This window comes from Schistocerca americana, chromosome 10, assembly GCF_021461395.2.
Source record: "Schistocerca americana isolate TAMUIC-IGC-003095 chromosome 10, iqSchAmer2.1, whole genome shotgun sequence".
NCBI lineage: Eukaryota > Metazoa > Arthropoda > Insecta > Orthoptera > Acrididae > Schistocerca > Schistocerca americana.
This window is the reverse complement of record NC_060128.1, coordinates 165,196,871-165,215,459: the sequence shown is the minus strand read 5'-3', so window position 1 is coordinate 165,215,459 and position 18,589 is coordinate 165,196,871. Positions and strand designations below refer to the sequence as shown.

General features: G+C 37.6%; 1 protein-coding gene across 1 annotated transcript in view; it reads left to right on the top strand.

The window, feature by feature from the left end:
- LOC124552329 (ectopic P granules protein 5 homolog) overlaps positions 1-18,589 on the top strand; it is a 358,669-nt gene that overhangs the window by 134,592 nt on the left and 205,488 nt on the right. Inside the window, exon 17 of the mRNA XM_047126600.1 lies at positions 14,662-14,901. Coding sequence (XP_046982556.1) covers positions 14,662-14,901 — 240 coding nt within the window. The remainder of the gene's footprint in view (positions 1-14,661; positions 14,902-18,589) is intronic.

Genomic DNA, 18,589 nt, shown 5'->3' with positions numbered 1-18,589 from the left:
GATATCTTGCTGCATACACTGTACAAGAATAAACTACATTCTTCATACATTCTCCATACACCATGAGCATGTCAGCTCTTTTTGCACTGCTTGGACTATCACACACTAACTGATCAGCTAGTCACAATGCACTTAGGGAACACACAAGCACACTGTAAGCAAACATAACAATATTGTTCCTAGCAACTACACAGGTTGAATAGCACAAACAAATATTGGCATGGAAACTTTTCATAATGCGATATCTTGTAAATGATTCGCACTAGAATCCTGCAGTAAACGTCACTGACGTCCGAATTAACTGCACCTTTAGTTTTCTAATGTCAATAGGCATTGGTCCATTAAAAAAATGTATATTTGCACAAAAATACACCTTATAAGTGTTGCTGCAATCTGTTGATTGGCTAACAATATGAGATCCTGACTATCAGTCCATTCTGTGAAAACCACACATCAATAATGCTTTCCATTTCTACAATATTTGCGATGCAAGTGTTAAGTGGTTCACCCTGTATATTGCATGCATACCAAATGGTATCCTGGTAGGTATATAAAAACATGTGAGTATTGGAATGCAGTGTTATTTCAAAATTTCGATGCAATCTGTGGAGAATAAAAGACTTGAGATTTGAAGAAACAAACACCTACATTTGTATTTATACAGAAGCTGTAAATGTTCCTAATAGCAAATCTCTGAAAGTTTTTGACTAAAAGCCTTGAAATTTTGACACAAAGTTGTATTTGAATATGTGTGTACATTTATGTACCTATTTTTTAAATATATGTAATATATATTTTTGTATTTTTTAATACATTTAATAATAATGAAACATTGTTACAGAATATCCCAAAAAGTTATCACACACACACACACACACACACACACACACACACACACACACACACACAAATAGGCACCTGAAAACATGCCTCTATTAGAATACAATGCTGTGTCAAAATTTCAAAGCAATTGGTGAAGAACATTCAGAGCTACACAACTTTGAACAAACAAACATTTACATTTTATTTATGTAGATTGCCGTTTTCATTCCGAAGTTCAGGTTGTGGTGGAGTTTATATAACTGAATTTTTCAACTAAATTTGTCATCGTGATTGTGATTTGTTACTCAATTCTACTGTATTGTCAAGCATTCCACACACATTTACAAATGCTGAGTATGCCAGTATGGTATTTGTGTATGAATTTTGTAATGGAAACACTGCTGATGCTTGTAGAGGATGTGGTTGATAATTTCCCAACCACAGATATCATATTCACGAGTTTTTTACCGTGCTTTCACTGAACTGTGCATGACTGGTGCAGTGCCCTGCCGGCATATTTCTTCTGAGTGTGCAGGTAAACAGTGTGTGGATGAAGCAGATGACATTATTTAGTTGGTAAAATGTATCCTTCAACAAGCATTCCCATAATTTCTGCACATATTGGTGTTCCACTTACAGGAATGTGACAACCATTATGAATGCAGCTGTTCCATCCTTAACTTGTATACTAGATTTAATATCCTCAACAGGGAGATGAAGATAGACAATTGGAATTTTGCCATTGGCTAATTGCAAATCAACAAATAATCCCATTAATGCTGTTTATTTATGTAGTAACTTTCTCTTACCTTTGTATCAATAACACTCATAACTCACATCAGTGGTCCGATGAAAACCCACCTGCCTTTGTGGAGGTACATTTTTAAGAACTCTTCACTGTAAGTTTGTAAAGTGATACCATAGACAATCAGTTGACTGGGCCTGTTTTGTTACCACATCATCACACAGGCCTTCTGCAAAACAAGCTCCCAACATTATTGGTTCCTTTGCTTGCAAGGATGGTTATATTCTTGCAGCATGACAAGGCCCCTGCACATTGTAATCATCAGGTGACTCATAATTTACACCAAAGATTCCCTGGAAAGTGGGTGCTGCTCTCATAAAAAAGCACCAAGATGACCTCAGAAGAGCTACACTTGGTGTTGTGGAGAGAATGCAAAAGTGCCTTGAAGCATAGGAAAAATTTATGAAAATCAACTTTGAACTTGATCATCTGTCTTTGCTTAACGCCGTCTTTTAGGTGTGGTTTTTCCTGTTGTAGAAATTATTTATTTCTATCACAGCTGCAGTTTTGGCCTTTAAGACATTCTCATAGGATGCTGCAAATGCTGAAAAACTACAAAGAATGAAGCACGGAGTCTATGTACAGAATTGCACAAACATGCAATGTAGACAGCTGCACATTACAAAAATGGTGAAAGTAACACATCACTTATATTTTGCTTCAGCACATATCCTATTTAAAATCCTCTGACATCTCTGAATGTCGTCATCAGAACTAAGCCTTCTCACTGTAGGTATAGAGTAACATGAAGCTCTGTACATTGTGAAATGATGTAAATTACATGAACTGATACCCATGTTAATATCCTTAATACAGATTGTTGTGTTGGCAGAAGAGCCAACACCGTGTTGCTATAGGAGGCCGAAATGCACGCGTTTAAACTCACGCAGACTGGCGTGAGGTCTGGAACAAGGTAAAGTAATTATCCTATGAAGAAAAGAACGTAGTTGATTGAATACTTAACTTTAATCCATAATTGGAGAACATCGCTCTTGTTCATACATTAATAACAATCTCAATATAAACTGGTAATGGCGCCTTGCTAGGTCGTAGCAAATGACATAGCTGAAGGCTATGCTAACTATTGTCTCGGCAAATGAGAGCGTATTTGTCAGTGAACCATTCCTAGCAACGTCAGCTGTACAACTGGGCGAGTGCTAGGAAGTCTCTCTAGACCTGCCGTGTGGCGGTGCTCGGTCTGCAATCACTGACAGTGGCGACACGCGGGTCCGACGTATACTAACTGACCGCGGCCGATTTAAAGGCTACCACCTAGCAAGTGTGGTGTCTGGCGGTGACACCACACAGATTGCCAAAAATCAGTTCTGTATCACACTATTTATCTATGAACTGGGGTGCTGGTTTGAAAATACACTGGCAAGTTATATTTTCTGTGCATTTATCAGAGACAGTACATTGCAGTGATGACATATTAAGCTTCACATTGTAACATCCTTTTAAATTTGTTCTCACTAGACAGCTTTCTATGTGATGAGATAGTTGTAAGATACGAGGTGACAGAATAGGAAAATTTATTTGTAACAGAGTGGCAAAAAAATACGTATGTCAACTATTCTAAAGGATTTGCAGTGACGTGGGTGCTCATAGAGAATATGGTGGTAGTAATCTTTGTTTGGATACACGTTACAACTGATGAAAAAACATAGAAAGCACAAAAATCTTGTCCATGAATTAGCCAACAGTACAGCTGTATGCTACCTCATAAATATAGGATATGTCTCTTTGTCAAGCTCTGATAAGGGAAATAAATGTAATTATTTGAATATACATATTAATGATATTAATATAATAGAGGGAAACATACCACGTGGGAAAAATTTATCAAAAAACAAAGATGATGTGACTTACCAAACGAAAGCGCTGGCAGGTCGAAAGACACACAAACAAACACAAACATACACACAAAATTCAAGCTTTCGCAACAAACTGTTGCCTCATCAGGAAAGAGGAAAGGAGAGGGAAAGACGAAAGGATGTGGGTTTTAAGGGAGAGGGTAAGGAGTCATTCCAATCCCGGGAGCGGAAAGACTTACCTTAGGGGGAAAAATGGACGGGAATACACTCGCACACACACACATATCCATCCACACATATCCATCCACACATATACAGACACATATACATATGGTCTTTAAATATGTCTACTTGTGTCTGTACATGTGTGGATGGATATGTGTGTGTGTGCGAGGGTATACCCATCCTTTTTTCCGCCTAAGGTAAGTCTTTCCGCTCCCGGGATTGGAATGACTCCTTATCCTCTCCCTTAAAACCCACATCCTTTCGTCTTTCCCTCTCCTTCCCTCTTTCCTGATGAGGCAACAGTTTGTTGCGAAAGCTTGAATTTTGTGTGTATGTTTGTGTTTGTTTGTGTGTTTTTCGACCTGCCAGCGCTTTCGTTTGGTAAGTCACATCATCTTTGTTTTTTGATAAATATTTGAATATACATGTACATGTAATAACAAATTTTGAAATTGCTTAAAATGTTATCAAGAAAAATATAAATAGTAATTATACATGTACAACCACTTTTTATTTTCATCTTTATTTGTTTTTAAAATCTCTTATCTTACATGATGTATTTTACCAGCTCTTTATAAATGATGTGTAACAAGTTTTGTAAGCTTTCTTGATTTTTTTCTGTTGTATTGCAATTTTTTATACATGGAGATGAGGGAGAATCAAGTGCACTCCCATACATTTTGTTTTGTAATATCATTTTATCTTCTATATTTCACTTTATCGTTACAGTGTATCTTGTCTTATCTAATTTATAGGGTGAGTCAAAAAGGACTTTACAACTTTAGAATGATACAGAAATTTATCGAGGTAACTTACGGAGTCAGCAAATGTGTCAGTTTGTTGTAGTAAAGAACCTCAAGTTTGATTCACGTAGTGAGTCAGTACCCCACTGGTACCGGTGTATTGCACAGTTAAAATGGCTGCTCTCACTAGTGCGGGATGTGCTCGCTGTGTGTTGCTGTTTAATGAAACTAACCCTGGAACAGCCGTTTGGCATAAATTTTGCACTGAATATGCTAAAGAACCTCCAAGCAAGCGTACAATTTACTCTTGGCTCAAGAACTTCATTGAGATAGATTTTTCACTGTGACATGATAAATCATCAGGTCATCCAGATGTTGATGATTATGTCTAACAGTCCACAAAAATCAACATGATGTACATCTCATGGGACTGGCATTCCGCAAAAGATTGTTTGGCGAGTACTGCGTAGACATTTAAACTTGAACCATACAGATTCACATGGTACAGCACATTAGTAATGCAGATAAGGTCACTCGTGTGGAATTCTGTGCAGAAATGTTACATTGGATAGAAGACGAGACATTCCTGAACACAATAATTTTCAGCGAGTAGTCAACTGCATGTACGTTCCTCACCTACCAAACAATATTGCCAACCTGAAAAATCAACTCTACACTGCGCCTGTGCACAAGCTATGCCCAATTTGCTGTGACGAGTGTGGGAAGAAATCGATTATTGGTGGGATGTTTTCTGCATCACAAGTGATAGTCACATTGAGTCAATATGGCACTTGACAGCTCCATGTGGAACTTGAGGTTGTCTGCCACAAAATGACACATCTACTGACTCTGTAAGTTATCTCAATAAATGTCTATATCATTTAAAAGTTCTAAAGTTCTTTCCGATTCGCCCTGTGTTTTGACAGTGCATCATAATGTCGTGTAATTACTTTTTACATTTTTCTCAATAACATTTTAAGCATCTTGGAATTGCATTATTATCTGTTTTTACATAATTACATTATATTTCCAGTATTAGAGCGTGATAAAAAGACATATCCTAGATTTGCAAGGTAGCATACAGCAACATTGTTGACTGTTTTGTGGGTGAGCATTTTGTGCCTTCTTTGTTTTTTTATCAGTTGCATTGTATATGAAAATGTAGTGATATGTGAGATTACTGCTGTCATGTCCTATATAAGCACCAAAACCACTGTAAGACCCTTACAGTAGATAACACATGTATTTTTACACCACTCTGTTCTAAATAAATTTTCCTACCTACCCTCTTTTACCTTATAACTGTGCCATCATGTAGAAAGCTATATGTTGTCAACACCTGTAAAATGGTGTTATGATATGAAGCCTACAACTGTTATCACTGGAATGTGCTGTCTCCGATAAGTGCACAGGAAATATGACTTGTGACTGTATTTTTGCTCCAGTGGCCTCAATTCACATGTAAACAGTGTGTTGTGACATTCATTTTTAGCAATTTGTGTTAAGAATGTTAACATTGATCACAGTTCATGTAGGTTACATCGTTTAACCACGGGCACAGCTTTGTGCTTGTTCGATGTTACTGTATTCCTACAGTGAGAAGGCTCAGTTCTGACAGTGACATGCATACATGTTGAAGAATTTTGAAGCCTTATATGTGCTGAAGCAAAATGTAAGCGGTGTCTTATTTTCACAATTTTGTAATGTGGTACTGTCTAAATGGCATTTTGGTGAAATTCTGTATATACCGTCTCTATTCTGTATATACAATTTGTATTTTTTTAGCATTTTCAGTACCACTTGTCAATCACCCAAAGGCCGAAATTGCAATTGTGACAGTAATAAATAATTTCTACAGTCAACAGCGAAGATGATATTCTTTACAAAATTCCGGATGATGGTGAACACCAGCCATGATAAATTCTTCTGAGTATTTGTTTTGGTTACAATTTAATGACTGTATCTCTGTAAGGAATAAAAGTTGGACATACATTATATGGAATAGTTTGTTTTTAATTAATCTATACTAATCCTTCATAAAATATTTGCTATTCGCTCCCTTTTGTGGACACTGCTCTTACTGCCCTGGATATATGAGCACAAATGAAGCTCACCTAGGAGTTGTGATGTTTCAGTATGTCTCTCCTAATTTTACTCAAGATCCACAATATTACAAATTGTTAACTCATGGAAGTTGCACAGATCATTCTGAGTGCTCGAGGTTGATCTTCAAGTGCTTTCTGTCAATTTTATGTGTAGTCTTTACATGCATTGTTTCTGGTGCTGTCTCATATGAGGGTGATTCCAGTGGAGATATTAATTATTTTTATTTTACAAGTGAGGTAACACAAAAACCTGAATAAGTGTGAGTAGGACTGATGCACCGAGAGTTATGTAGAAACTTAATTTTGTATACAGTTAGATCATACATCCTGTTAATTGACAGTTAAGATTATTTTTTGCCTGTTATTAATATCAGTACTCGCAGGATATCAAAATATGTGACATAGATTGCTGTCTTTTTGGAGTGTATTGATGTAACATTTTTTACCGTGCCAAGGGACTTCAGAAAGTGAGATAAATTTCCACTTGATATGTCTACCAGTTTGTGAGTAAGAGGGGTCGTAACAGATGGACAGACAGACAGTTGGATAACAAGGGGGGGGGGGGAGACTGTGATATAATTAAAGATTAACAATTTTCAGATTTTTCCTTCATTTGTACTGTAAAGCCTTGCTTCATGCCAAATTCCGTGATTCCAGGTCAACAGGGAGTATCGTATAGGTTTTGATGAGTGAGTTTGTGAGTATCACGTTGACTTTGAAGCTTAATTTTTTTACACTGCCAGGGGACCATATATGTGACATAAATTTCAACTTGATACGTATACCTCTTCCTGAGAAAAAAATGGTCTTAGCTGACAGACAGATAGACAAACAGTCGGAAAAAAAACTGTTACTTTTACTGTATAATTTTGTTTCCTGCCATATTTCAGTATTCTTGGTTAAGTGGAAATACCCTATAGGTTTTGATGAGTGAGCTTGCAAGTATCAAATATGTTGACATAAATGGCTGTATCATTTGATTGCATTGACTTGCAAGCTTAAAAGTTTTCACACCACCAAGGGACCATGGATTTTAGTATTCGATATAAATTTCAACTTGATATGTATACCCATTTACAAGAAAAATGGGTCATAACAGCTGAACAGATTGACAGTCTGATAACAAACAAAAAATTTTTTGTCTCATATAATTAAAAATTAATGCTTTTTGGATTTTTTTCTGTACTTGTACTGCAGAATCGTGCTTCCTAACAAATTTCACGATTCTAGGTCAATGGGAGGTACCCTTTAGGTTTTGATGGGTGAGATTGTGAGTATCAAAATGTGTGATATAAATGGTCGTATTTTGTGATTGCATTGGTGTAGAAGCTTAATTTTTTTTTATATTGCCAAGGGGCCATAAACTTTAGTCTCTGACATAAATTTCAACTTTATACGTCTACCCATTCCTGAGAAGAAGCATTCTTAATGGTTGGACAGAGACAGACAGACAGACAGACAGACAGAAGATTGACTGACTGACAGACAACTGTGTGATCCAGTAAGGGTTCTGTTTTTACTGATTGAGGTACACAACCCTAAAACTTACTGGTACATCATTTTTTGACATAGTCCCCACTTTATAAGTATGTGGGTACCTCATGAGAAGAATTATTTTGATTGTGAATGCAGCCACTCACTGTCCACAGTTTTCACTCAGTCACCCTTCTGTGATATGTCTCTCCCAGTGCTTCATTGAGGTGTCCAAACACCTAAAAGTCGCTTGGTAAGGGGTCTGGTGAGTAAGTTGGGTGTTTGAGTCGTTGTTGTTGTTGCTATTGTTGAGGGGCAGTGTAGGAGTAAAAATTGTTGTACTGCAACAAAACCCCCGCAGTCAGGAGTCCTTATCATTCACTCCTGATTGGAGGGAAGAAGTGGGTTTGTAGCAATTTTGAGTATGAATTACTGGTCACTGCTGATATCCTTTCACTGTAAGGATCCAAAATTAAGCCTTTTCATGGAAAAAAGAGAATGAGCAAGACCTTTTTTTGTTGATGGTTGAGTGCTTAATTCTTTTGGTTTCCACGAAGAACTTTGGTGCCATTCCTTGCTCAATCATTCCATTTCAGATCAATGATAATGCACCAAGGTCTCATCTCTTGTAACAGTTCTCTCTACAGTTAATTACGCTCCACTTGAAAATGACACAGAAGTGAAGTTCATCGCTGGCACTGAGCCGATGATCTTTCAATTCAACAATCACCTGGTGCAGCATCCATCTTGTCCAGACTTGTTTGAATTGCAGCACACAGTGAACAATATTGCGCACTAAACCGGCACTAAAATTCAAAATCATGGCTATTTTGTTTACAGTAGTATATACATTTTGCTTCACAAGCTCTTCCACTGTGACAATGTTTTCATTTTTCACTACATGGTGTGTCTGGCCCACAGAAGCTATGCCTCTTTTAAACTTTCTGCTTCACTCATACAACTGCTGCAGAGGCACACACTAATCACCATACTGTGCTTCCATATTGCAGTGCATTTCCACAGTTTTAACAGCTAAACTACTCAAAAAGCATTCTACAGATTGTTACTAAGACAATAAGAGGAGATCATATTTGCACTGATGCAGCTTTCTTTTCTGTGATGCAACATCAGGCTAGCAGCTGTTGGTCATCTGTTATAACACAAGGATATCACCTAGTAGCTGCCATTTCAACAGTACAACTTTTAGCAGATTTGTTGCATGATTAAGATTTTCATTTGTATCTTCCTCATGTAAAATGCACAGGTTTTCCACCTCTTGCTCTGTTACTGAATGTTAATGACAGCACAGGATAATACTGTCTCGTCTCTATTTCTTTTTGCATGGCCATTGATAATCCTCTGTCCAGAGTATAATTCAGTTCTTTACCAAGTCAATTTACAGCTTGCACTTCTAGAACATTTCACAGGACTGTAGTCAGACTAAAACTTCTCTATTTTTGGCCAATTCAGAACTCCAACACTGCCAACATTTCAGTGATACATACTCTGTGTTAGAATATATGCCCATCACTTGCTGATGTCTTGAATCTGGATCATATAGCTAATAACATACTCCTGTGCAAGCAATATTTTTCTGATCAGCTCTGCACCTTTATGCTGAAATAAAAATCACTGACAATATTATTTTCATACAGTGCTCTGTTTTTAGTTTGTCTATACATGGTAACTGTTTTATTTTACAATATATGCTTACCAAGCAGCAATCCTATACAATGAAATTACAGTGGCTTTCATTCCGTGAAGTTAGTAGAGCTAAGAGAATAGCTTTCTGTAGATTTTAGAGCTGACTCGAATGCGTACACGGATGTAGATATGAAACTACATCTGTGAGATATTAACTTCATAAAGCAGCTGGAATAACTGCAACTTACGACTTTGGTTTGTTAATTTAATGTGTTTGTTACATCATATTAATTTAAACTGTTTACAAAAACTGAATGGAGAAATTTGAAGTGGTCAAAAGTGTCAAGTACTTAGGGAGTCTGATCATAAAGGATGGCAAGACAGCTGAGGAAATTGGGGACAGACTACAACAAGCAAACAAATCCTACCAGAGTGTAAGGGTTATTCTGTGGAATAAAAATGTCCTGAAGATAAGTATTCAGCTTATTATGAACTCATTCTAGTATGTGCTGATGCTTAGACTATAACAAAAGAGGAAGAGATCAGAATACAGGCAGCAGAGATGAAATTTTTAAGCATTATCAGAGGCAAGACACGAAGGGATGCAATCAGAAATGAGGAGATCAGAAAAACGACCAGTCTCTCAAAACTTTGAGGTTAAGACGGAAAACAAAACTGAAGTAGTGTGGAAATAGGATGAGAATGGAAGAGGAGAATGTGTTAAAAAAAAAGTATTTTCTGAAAGGAAGACCGATAGAGGGTAAGGAGACATAGTGTGGGAGCCCATAGAGAAGAGGGGAGGAAAACCAGTGCTGGAGAGAGAGGTGACAATGGACACCCCTGATTCACAACCTGAACCAGAAAGATGAAAGTGGGCAAAGAAGAATATACTTTACTTTGTTTACTAATTATAGTATTTTATACAGATGTTGTTGATTTATGTAAGTGGAATAAAAAATGAATAATTGTAATTGTGGCTACACTGGTTAACTAAAACAACTTTGATTTTTGTAAAATATTTATTGGTGTTTAGTTTCTACCAGGAGCATTACATTAATTTTATGCTCTATTGTTACATAAAATTGCATCTGAAGTTTGTATGACTTGTTAACACGTGTTAGGGGCACAAAAAGTTAACAAGTAATACACAATACAATGCGTTTATTGACATAATTTGTTTTTTCCAGCGATATATCAGAAAAAATTAAATCGGAATTTGACGTGCTGCTTGTCACACTACAGTTGGGAGTTTAATGTTTATTTATTGAGATATCCCATGCCTTTATTCTAACAATGGAAAGTACAGAGTGGAATAACAACAATGTTATGAAAGGATAGGTTTTTGACAGTATAACGTTTTCATTGTCATAGAAAAGGATAGATTGCTATTCATCACACGGGGGAAACATTGAGTCACAGGCAAACACAATGAAAAGACTGATAAATGTTTAAGCTTTCAGACAAAAAAAAATTGTCTTTGGAAATGGAAAACACACACACACATTCACACAAGTACAACACACACTTTTGCTTGTGTGTGTATGTGTGTGTGTGTGTGTGTGTTTCCTACTTCCAAAAGAATTTTTTTGTCCATAAGCTTGAATGTTTATCAGCCTTTTCGTCATGCCTGTCTGGAACTGATCACTTTCTCCATGTGGTGAGAAGCAATCTACCCATCCCATTATTCTAATTATTCCATCTTACTGATTACTGAGCATTTCTCAGGTTCACTTTGAGCACATGAAAGACAGAGAGGGCTGTTGTGAAAATTATGAGACAGAATTTCAGTCCATTACTTACCTTCACTAGACAAAATATTTAGTACTGTTGACAGAACATAATAAAAACAGAACTATAGCTAGACTTGAAGAGGATCAGTTTGGTTTTGAACCAGAGAAGTCATCATTGTAGTCAGGAGGTTGCTAGAGAAAAATTTCGGATTAAATAGAGATGCTTCCATAGTCTTTATTGATCTTGAGAAGGCACTTGACAGTATCAGCTTGAAGGAATCCTCCAAAATCTTGAGAGGTACACCCTTACACTGAAAAGTCTGAAGAATATTATTAAACATATACAAAAAGAAAAGTGTGAAGACAGAAGTTACCAGAGAAGAATGTGAAGCAAAAATTAGAAATGGTTAACATAAGGATACTCACTTTCTGTTTAATTGTTCAACCTTCTCACTGAAGAAATTATGAAGATCTTCAAAGAAAAAGCATCTGGTGCTGAAGGGAAAGCAATCCCCATTCACTGCATACGATTCTCAGATGATATTGACATAATACCTGTTAGCATAAAGCATGTGCTAAATATACTTCTAGATGTTCAGCAGTTATGAAAAAGTAGTGATGCAAAATTAATTGCTGGTAGACCAAAATTATGATACTAAGCAGGTAAAGAAAGAGGATACTCAATATCAAAACTGAAATAAATTAAACACAGGAAGTTGATGAATTTTGTTATTTAAGTCCTTTAACTACATAAGGTGACAGATGCAGAATGGAAATAAAAATTACTAATCATGCCTTCCAAACCGAAATGAAACCCTGTTCGAACAAGCCTCAAAAAGCCCAACAGTACTGATGGACTGCCATGTCATCCTCTGTCAACGGGCATCACTGATGCAGGCATGGAGGAGAATGTGGTCAGCACACTGCTCTCTCAGCCAATCTCAGTTTTCAGTCAAGTAGCTCCTCTAAAGGAATTAGCTGGACGCAAAGGAAAACCGGTGAAGATTTTCTAAAAGAGGTCAGTATGCAGAGAAGCCTCATAGGATCTACCCAAAAAAGGAAAACAAAAGATTTTGGACATTTATTTCAATACAATAAACATTTAATGGACACTTACGAAGGAGAAACTTTGCGAAAGTAAACCAAGAGGAGGCCAAGAAAGGAAATAGTCAAAGATCTATTGGAAGTAACAAAATGTCGAAATTATCATGCAATGAAGAGGATAACACAAAATAGGGAAGAAGCCACATTCACAGAAGCCTTTAGATGATGCTGTTGATAGACACACATAAAATACACTACACTATTCTACCTTTTGGAACTAAACTTATCTTTCTCGGGGAGTAGAGATGGGTAGATTGGGGAAGGTTAAAAATAAATAGCAGATGACTGAGACCCAGTACGACAGACCAGCCTTTTCTAAGGGGAGGAGATATGAAAGGGGAGAGGAGACATCAGTCAGTAGGAGGTCAAAGATAGTACATTCATATGCACTGTGCCAGCTTCAGTCCAAAGAGGTTGAAGACTGAGTGATGAGTAAATATGGATTAAGATGAAGAGGGAAATGAATTGAACAATGAATTTCTCTTCTTTTTAATCTATGTTTACTTCTCACCCTGCCCATATCAACTGTGGACTTGTGATGTGACTGTGCCCCTGTGTGACATAGTTATCTATCCAGTAGCACATCACCATAAATAAAACTGTGCTATTGTAATGTTGAGAACAACTACAGAAATAAATAATCCAAGTACCATAACTGTATTGATTAGAAGACTGAAATGGAACATAGAACTCTGGTGTTAATGAACAGGTATCTTTCTTCTTGGAGCAGGTAACTTCAGATAATGAAGTCCACAACCTGACACATAATACAAGTTTGACAGTTCCTCATATCCTGAGATGACACTTTGGTGACTCACTGTACTGGTATTGGTACCATTCACCAATGACTGATGCGGGAGGCAGATCACTGACTTCCTGTGTGAATTCCGACCGTTGACCTCCATGAACTTCCTGTAGTCGCTGTGAGCTGAGTGTAGATTGACTGCGGAGACCCAGCAGTGGTGTTTATGTTACCATGCAGATGAGTACACTCGGTCCGTGTGAGGGGTTCCTGCTGGCTGTGATGACGGGCTGCTTGCTCATTGGCTCTCTGTGTAATGTGATGTTCTCTGATGGTCGATTGGCATCTGTGAGAGGTGTGGCGCTGTAGGTCTGTAAGATGTGGTGCCCTCTTTAGGACGGTCATTGCTGTCAACGTTGTCGAACAGCCACACCTTCTCATTATGTAACTGGGGCAGTGAGACCGCACCACGGGATGTCGCCTGGTGAGTGCCAGAGAACATAGCAGCGTTGAAGTTGGTGCAGTGGTTATCAGTGCAGTATCTTTGACCTCATGCAGTCTTGACACCTCATCTGTGTGTTGAGATCTACTCATAATGCTGTTCTCAACTACTAAATATATATCTTATAATTTCAGTTTCAGTACCAACATAAAATGAGTAAATCAATTTTTTTTAAATTTGAGAATGGGAAGCACAACATGATCTTTACTTACCATTTGTATTGAAGACCTTGTCCAAAGTGCATATTGGTTGTGGATTCATTTTACTTTTTTATATGCTGCAAGTGGAAACTGGTAATTCTTGTCATTATTATGAATTAATTTAGTTTTACTTTTTTCCCTAAAATTACATCAATTTATTAATGATTTCTTACCTTGATCACATAATGTCTTGTGGCTCAAACACCAGTTGTCACTTTTATATTTATTCTTGTACAATTCTGCACTATAATTTGCACAACCTCTGCTTTTACTGATACAACTGCCAAAATTCTACACATGTGGCTCTTGAAAGATGTGACAAATTAATAAAGAAAGTAAATAACAGATTTACTTGAGTTGGTGTAAAAGTAACTTGAATTTTTAGAAACTGATTTTATAAAATGAATTAACTTTTTGGAAAATTGTGTTTTGACAATGTGTTGAAAGAAATATGTGATTTATTATGTCATTGATTTGGATGTGAGAGAAACAAATGCATAAGCATTACTCACACAACTGTAATTCAGAAAGGCATCTACAGTGACGTAAAAATCAACATATGAAAATAACAAAATGAAGTAATCGATACTGCTTTGTAGTGGATAATGAGGAGATTTCCCCTACAAAACAAACTGTGCTATTGCCAAAAAGTTACACTACACAATGGCATTCATATGTAGGCTGGTATCGTTTCGTATACAGCCAAAGGCAAATGTTTCACAAAATCACAGTCCGTGCCCAACTGCCCACAGAGCGCTGCGGGGCTGCGTGCGGGTGGGACGCTGTCGGCGCTCATCAGCTGGGTGGCGTCGGGCTCCGGGACGTGGGCGTCGCTGGTGCCGCGCTGCTCTGCACCGGACGCGCCCTGGCTGGCGTACTTCGCACTGGAGGTGGAGCACCGAGCGCAGGAGGAGCGGCCCGGTCTGTGGCGGGAGCTGTTGCGGGAACTGGCCAGCACGCAGGGCAAAGCCAACGTCGATCAGGCACTAAAGGTACGTGGGTGGCTTTGTGGAGATGTTGTCACATTACCCATCTTCTCCTAAGTGCAGTGTCAGATGTACACATAGTGTATTTGAAATGACATTACTGTGAGCCCCCACTGATAATATAGAATGCCAAATCCTTAACTCCTGTGAGCATACTTCTCTTGCGGGCGTTGTTTGTCCAGGGTTGCAGGTCCTTAGATTCATTTTCATGTTTAAGGTGATCTTGGCTTTATAAATAACAAACAAAAACTTTGAATAATGTTACTTTATTGCTGTTCAGTTCAAAAACAAAGACATCTTGCATCTGACTTAATCAGCATTGCCAAAATATCCCTGCATATTATAAAAATGGATATATGTATGTTCCACATCTCCTCCTAAACCACTGGACCAATTTGAATCAAACTTGGTACACATATCCCTTACTGTCAGGCAACAATCACTGTAGCAATAAGAACCACCAACAATTTGTAGTTCAGCAGATATGACGTCATAAACAATGAGATGTGTGAAAACTTGCTGCAACATGCGTAATGTTTAATTTTGTTACTTATGTGCTACTAACTCTATTTGCACTAAATTTCACAGATGGTGTCCACGTGTGCAGCAAAATGCACCTACAAAATTATATCGTGGTAGTGCAGCAAAATGCACCTACAAAATTATATCGTGGTACCACACACAGTTCAGGAGATACGGCATTGTAAACAGTGAGATGCATGAAAACTGTTAGATTGCACATGATGTTTAAATTTATTGCTTATTTGCTACTAACTCTATTTCAAACGTATTTCACAGACAATAGCCACATATGCTGCTGAATATACCTACACAAATATACCATTGTTTGACTCCTAGTTCAAGAGATTTGATATCATAAATACTGAGATGTGTGAAAAAATATCACATTGTGCAAAATAGCTGCCTCTAGTGCTATCAAGAGACATTTACAAAATCACATTGCAGACATGCGAAACAGTTGTGCCCAGTGTATAAAAATTGTCCAGGATAATGTTGTTATATATTTGTACATTATACATAGTTCTTTGTCTGACTGTTTCATAATTACACGAATACAGGGAGATGAAATTTTTTTCAACATTTCACTACAAAAACAGTTCTTTTTTTTTGCTTTTGTTTCTAATAGAAAATTGCCAACATGAATATGCATAGTAATACTGTGTTGCCAACTAGTTACTTAATAAAATTGAAAAATCTGACTGAGTTACTGGCCTATCTAACTCACCACTCTCAAATACTCCACACAAGTGCCTGTCTTCATTCCCATGGCATCAAACAAGTCCTACATCAGAATTATGGCCTGTCTTGTCAATAAATTTGAATTTCATGTAATTTTAAGCTATGCTGGTCTATATTCTATAAAATGGTCACAGAATTATGACTAAATTCTGTGACCATGTTATAGAATATAGACCATTCTTTATTTTAAATTCTGAGGAAGACACTCCTAGCAGTTTCGAAACCAGGTTAATTTGTTAAAAATAGTGACCGAGGTCTGATTTTCTTTCAATTGTAACTATTCACGGTGTCTGAATGTGCAGCCATGTACAAGATTTTTGAAACACAAGTAACAACTTCAATATGGAAAAGGATGTATAATTTCAAGCAATTTTATGCTGTGGCCAAAATAATCTGTTATGTTACATGAAAAATAACTTATTTCATAGAATTTTAGTTTCTTCTTCTTTCTTTCTTTCGACTGGCGACCACCTCAATTCAGCTGTCTCTTTTTCTGAGCTCTAACTGTTGCTCAGTGGTTCTGCATTTGTTTCTGGTGTTATTCTATACTCTCTTGGTCAACACTTCCCCTTTCTCCAGCTTTGGATATTCCTGGGAACATTTGTTCTCCTAGATCTTTTTCGTCTTCTGCAAACTGTGCCCCTTTGAATTTCATATCTTGGAAAGTAGGCTAATTTTCTTTTAGATATCCTTCCTGGACTCATTCATGTCACATAGTCATAAAAGGCAAGCCTTCTTTTCTGAATCATCTTGCTATCTGCTCCATGTTTTATGTGATTTGTTGTTGTGAAGCCTTCTGTAGTTAGTGTTGTCTTTGATGGGATTTTACTGTAAATCTATCTTTCTTTATCCTTAAGCGTCTCCATTAGATGTTTCTTCTTCATTGTAAGAGTCTCTGCTGCATATAGAGCCTCTGATACAATAAATTTTCTGTAGTGTCTAAGTTTTGTGTTTGAAAGACATTGTTCTCTTATTGTAGATGCCTTAAGTTATTCGATAGGGCTTCCATTTTGTTAATACTGTTGTGGCACACAATACAAACAAACACTCCTCTTTGATCTGTTCATTTGGCACAACACACAACCGTACGATGTACAGTAACATGAAACTGCCCGGAGACGAGCGTAACTGTGTCAAAATCTTAAGGGCTGCACAATAAGTAACAGTTGACGCCATGGTTTAGGCTGAGTCTGGAAGGCTTGCATTGGCCTAGATAGAGACATGCTTGGACATCACTGATGTTGGCGGTGCTAGTTTCGAGTGTGACCACGCATTCAGTGTTGTAGACATTTGCTGGAGGCTGACAGTGGAGCCTCTGATGTCGGTCCCTGTATCCGTGGCCAGCAAGCCTTAACTTAGGGCATCAAACAATATCCGGGGTGTGCCAGCACGGCCAGTTGCTCATACAGCATATGAATCTAGAGTGAGGCAGATGGCAAAAGATAATCGTAACTGTGAGCTTACCACATATACATAATATGAAGCCTTCTTTCTCTGAGGGTTAGGAACTATTCATTTGTCTAGGTATTTAAACTTTTCAGTCTGCTTAATTTTTCCTAGTCGACCTCCGGTTCTCTTGTAGCTTATTTTACATTTGCCATAAAGTGTATGTACCCGAAGGGGATTAGTAGCCCAGCCTTCACTGCCTGTCTCTTCAATTGATTAAGTTGTTTTGCTCTCATATTTATGGTGTCTGGAAAGGTCACCAGATCACCTGCAAAGCCTTAGACAATCGATCGTAAGAATTGTATACTTGTAGCTTAGCTTATGCTATTTTCAACACCTGAATGCTGATTTCTTTCTGCAATTCATGGATGTCCATTTCTAAAAAGAAACAGTTGAAGAGCACAGATCATGGTCCATCTACTGGTCTCACTCCTTTCCTGATTTCATAGGCATCAGACATATGTCTTCTGAACTCCATGTTGGAGGTGGTGTTTGTTAGGTGTGCCGGATAATCACTTTTGTCTTATCTAAGCCATCTCTTTAAGAATTTGACATAGTTTGGTTTGATCAGTTCACTCAATTGCCATCCTAAATCATCATTCACCTCAAATTCCCTGTTCCTCAGTTTCAGATATGAAAGTATGGACTTCAGATTCAGCATTGATCATCGCGTCCTCATATCCCCTTAGCATTCTACATATACGTTTATATACTCCACAAGCCACCATAGTGTGTGGAGTGTACCCTGTACCACTACTAGTCATTTCCTTCCCTGTTCCACTCGCAAATAGAGTGAGGGGAAAAAATGGCTTTCTATATGCCTCCATATGAACCCTAATTTCTCACATCTTGTCATTGTGGTTCTTACGTGAATGTACGTTGCCAGCTGTAGAATCATTCTGCAGCCACCTTCAAATGTCTGTTCTTGAAATTTTTTTTAATAGTGTTTCTTGAAAAGAACGTCGACTTCCCACCAGGGATTCCCCTA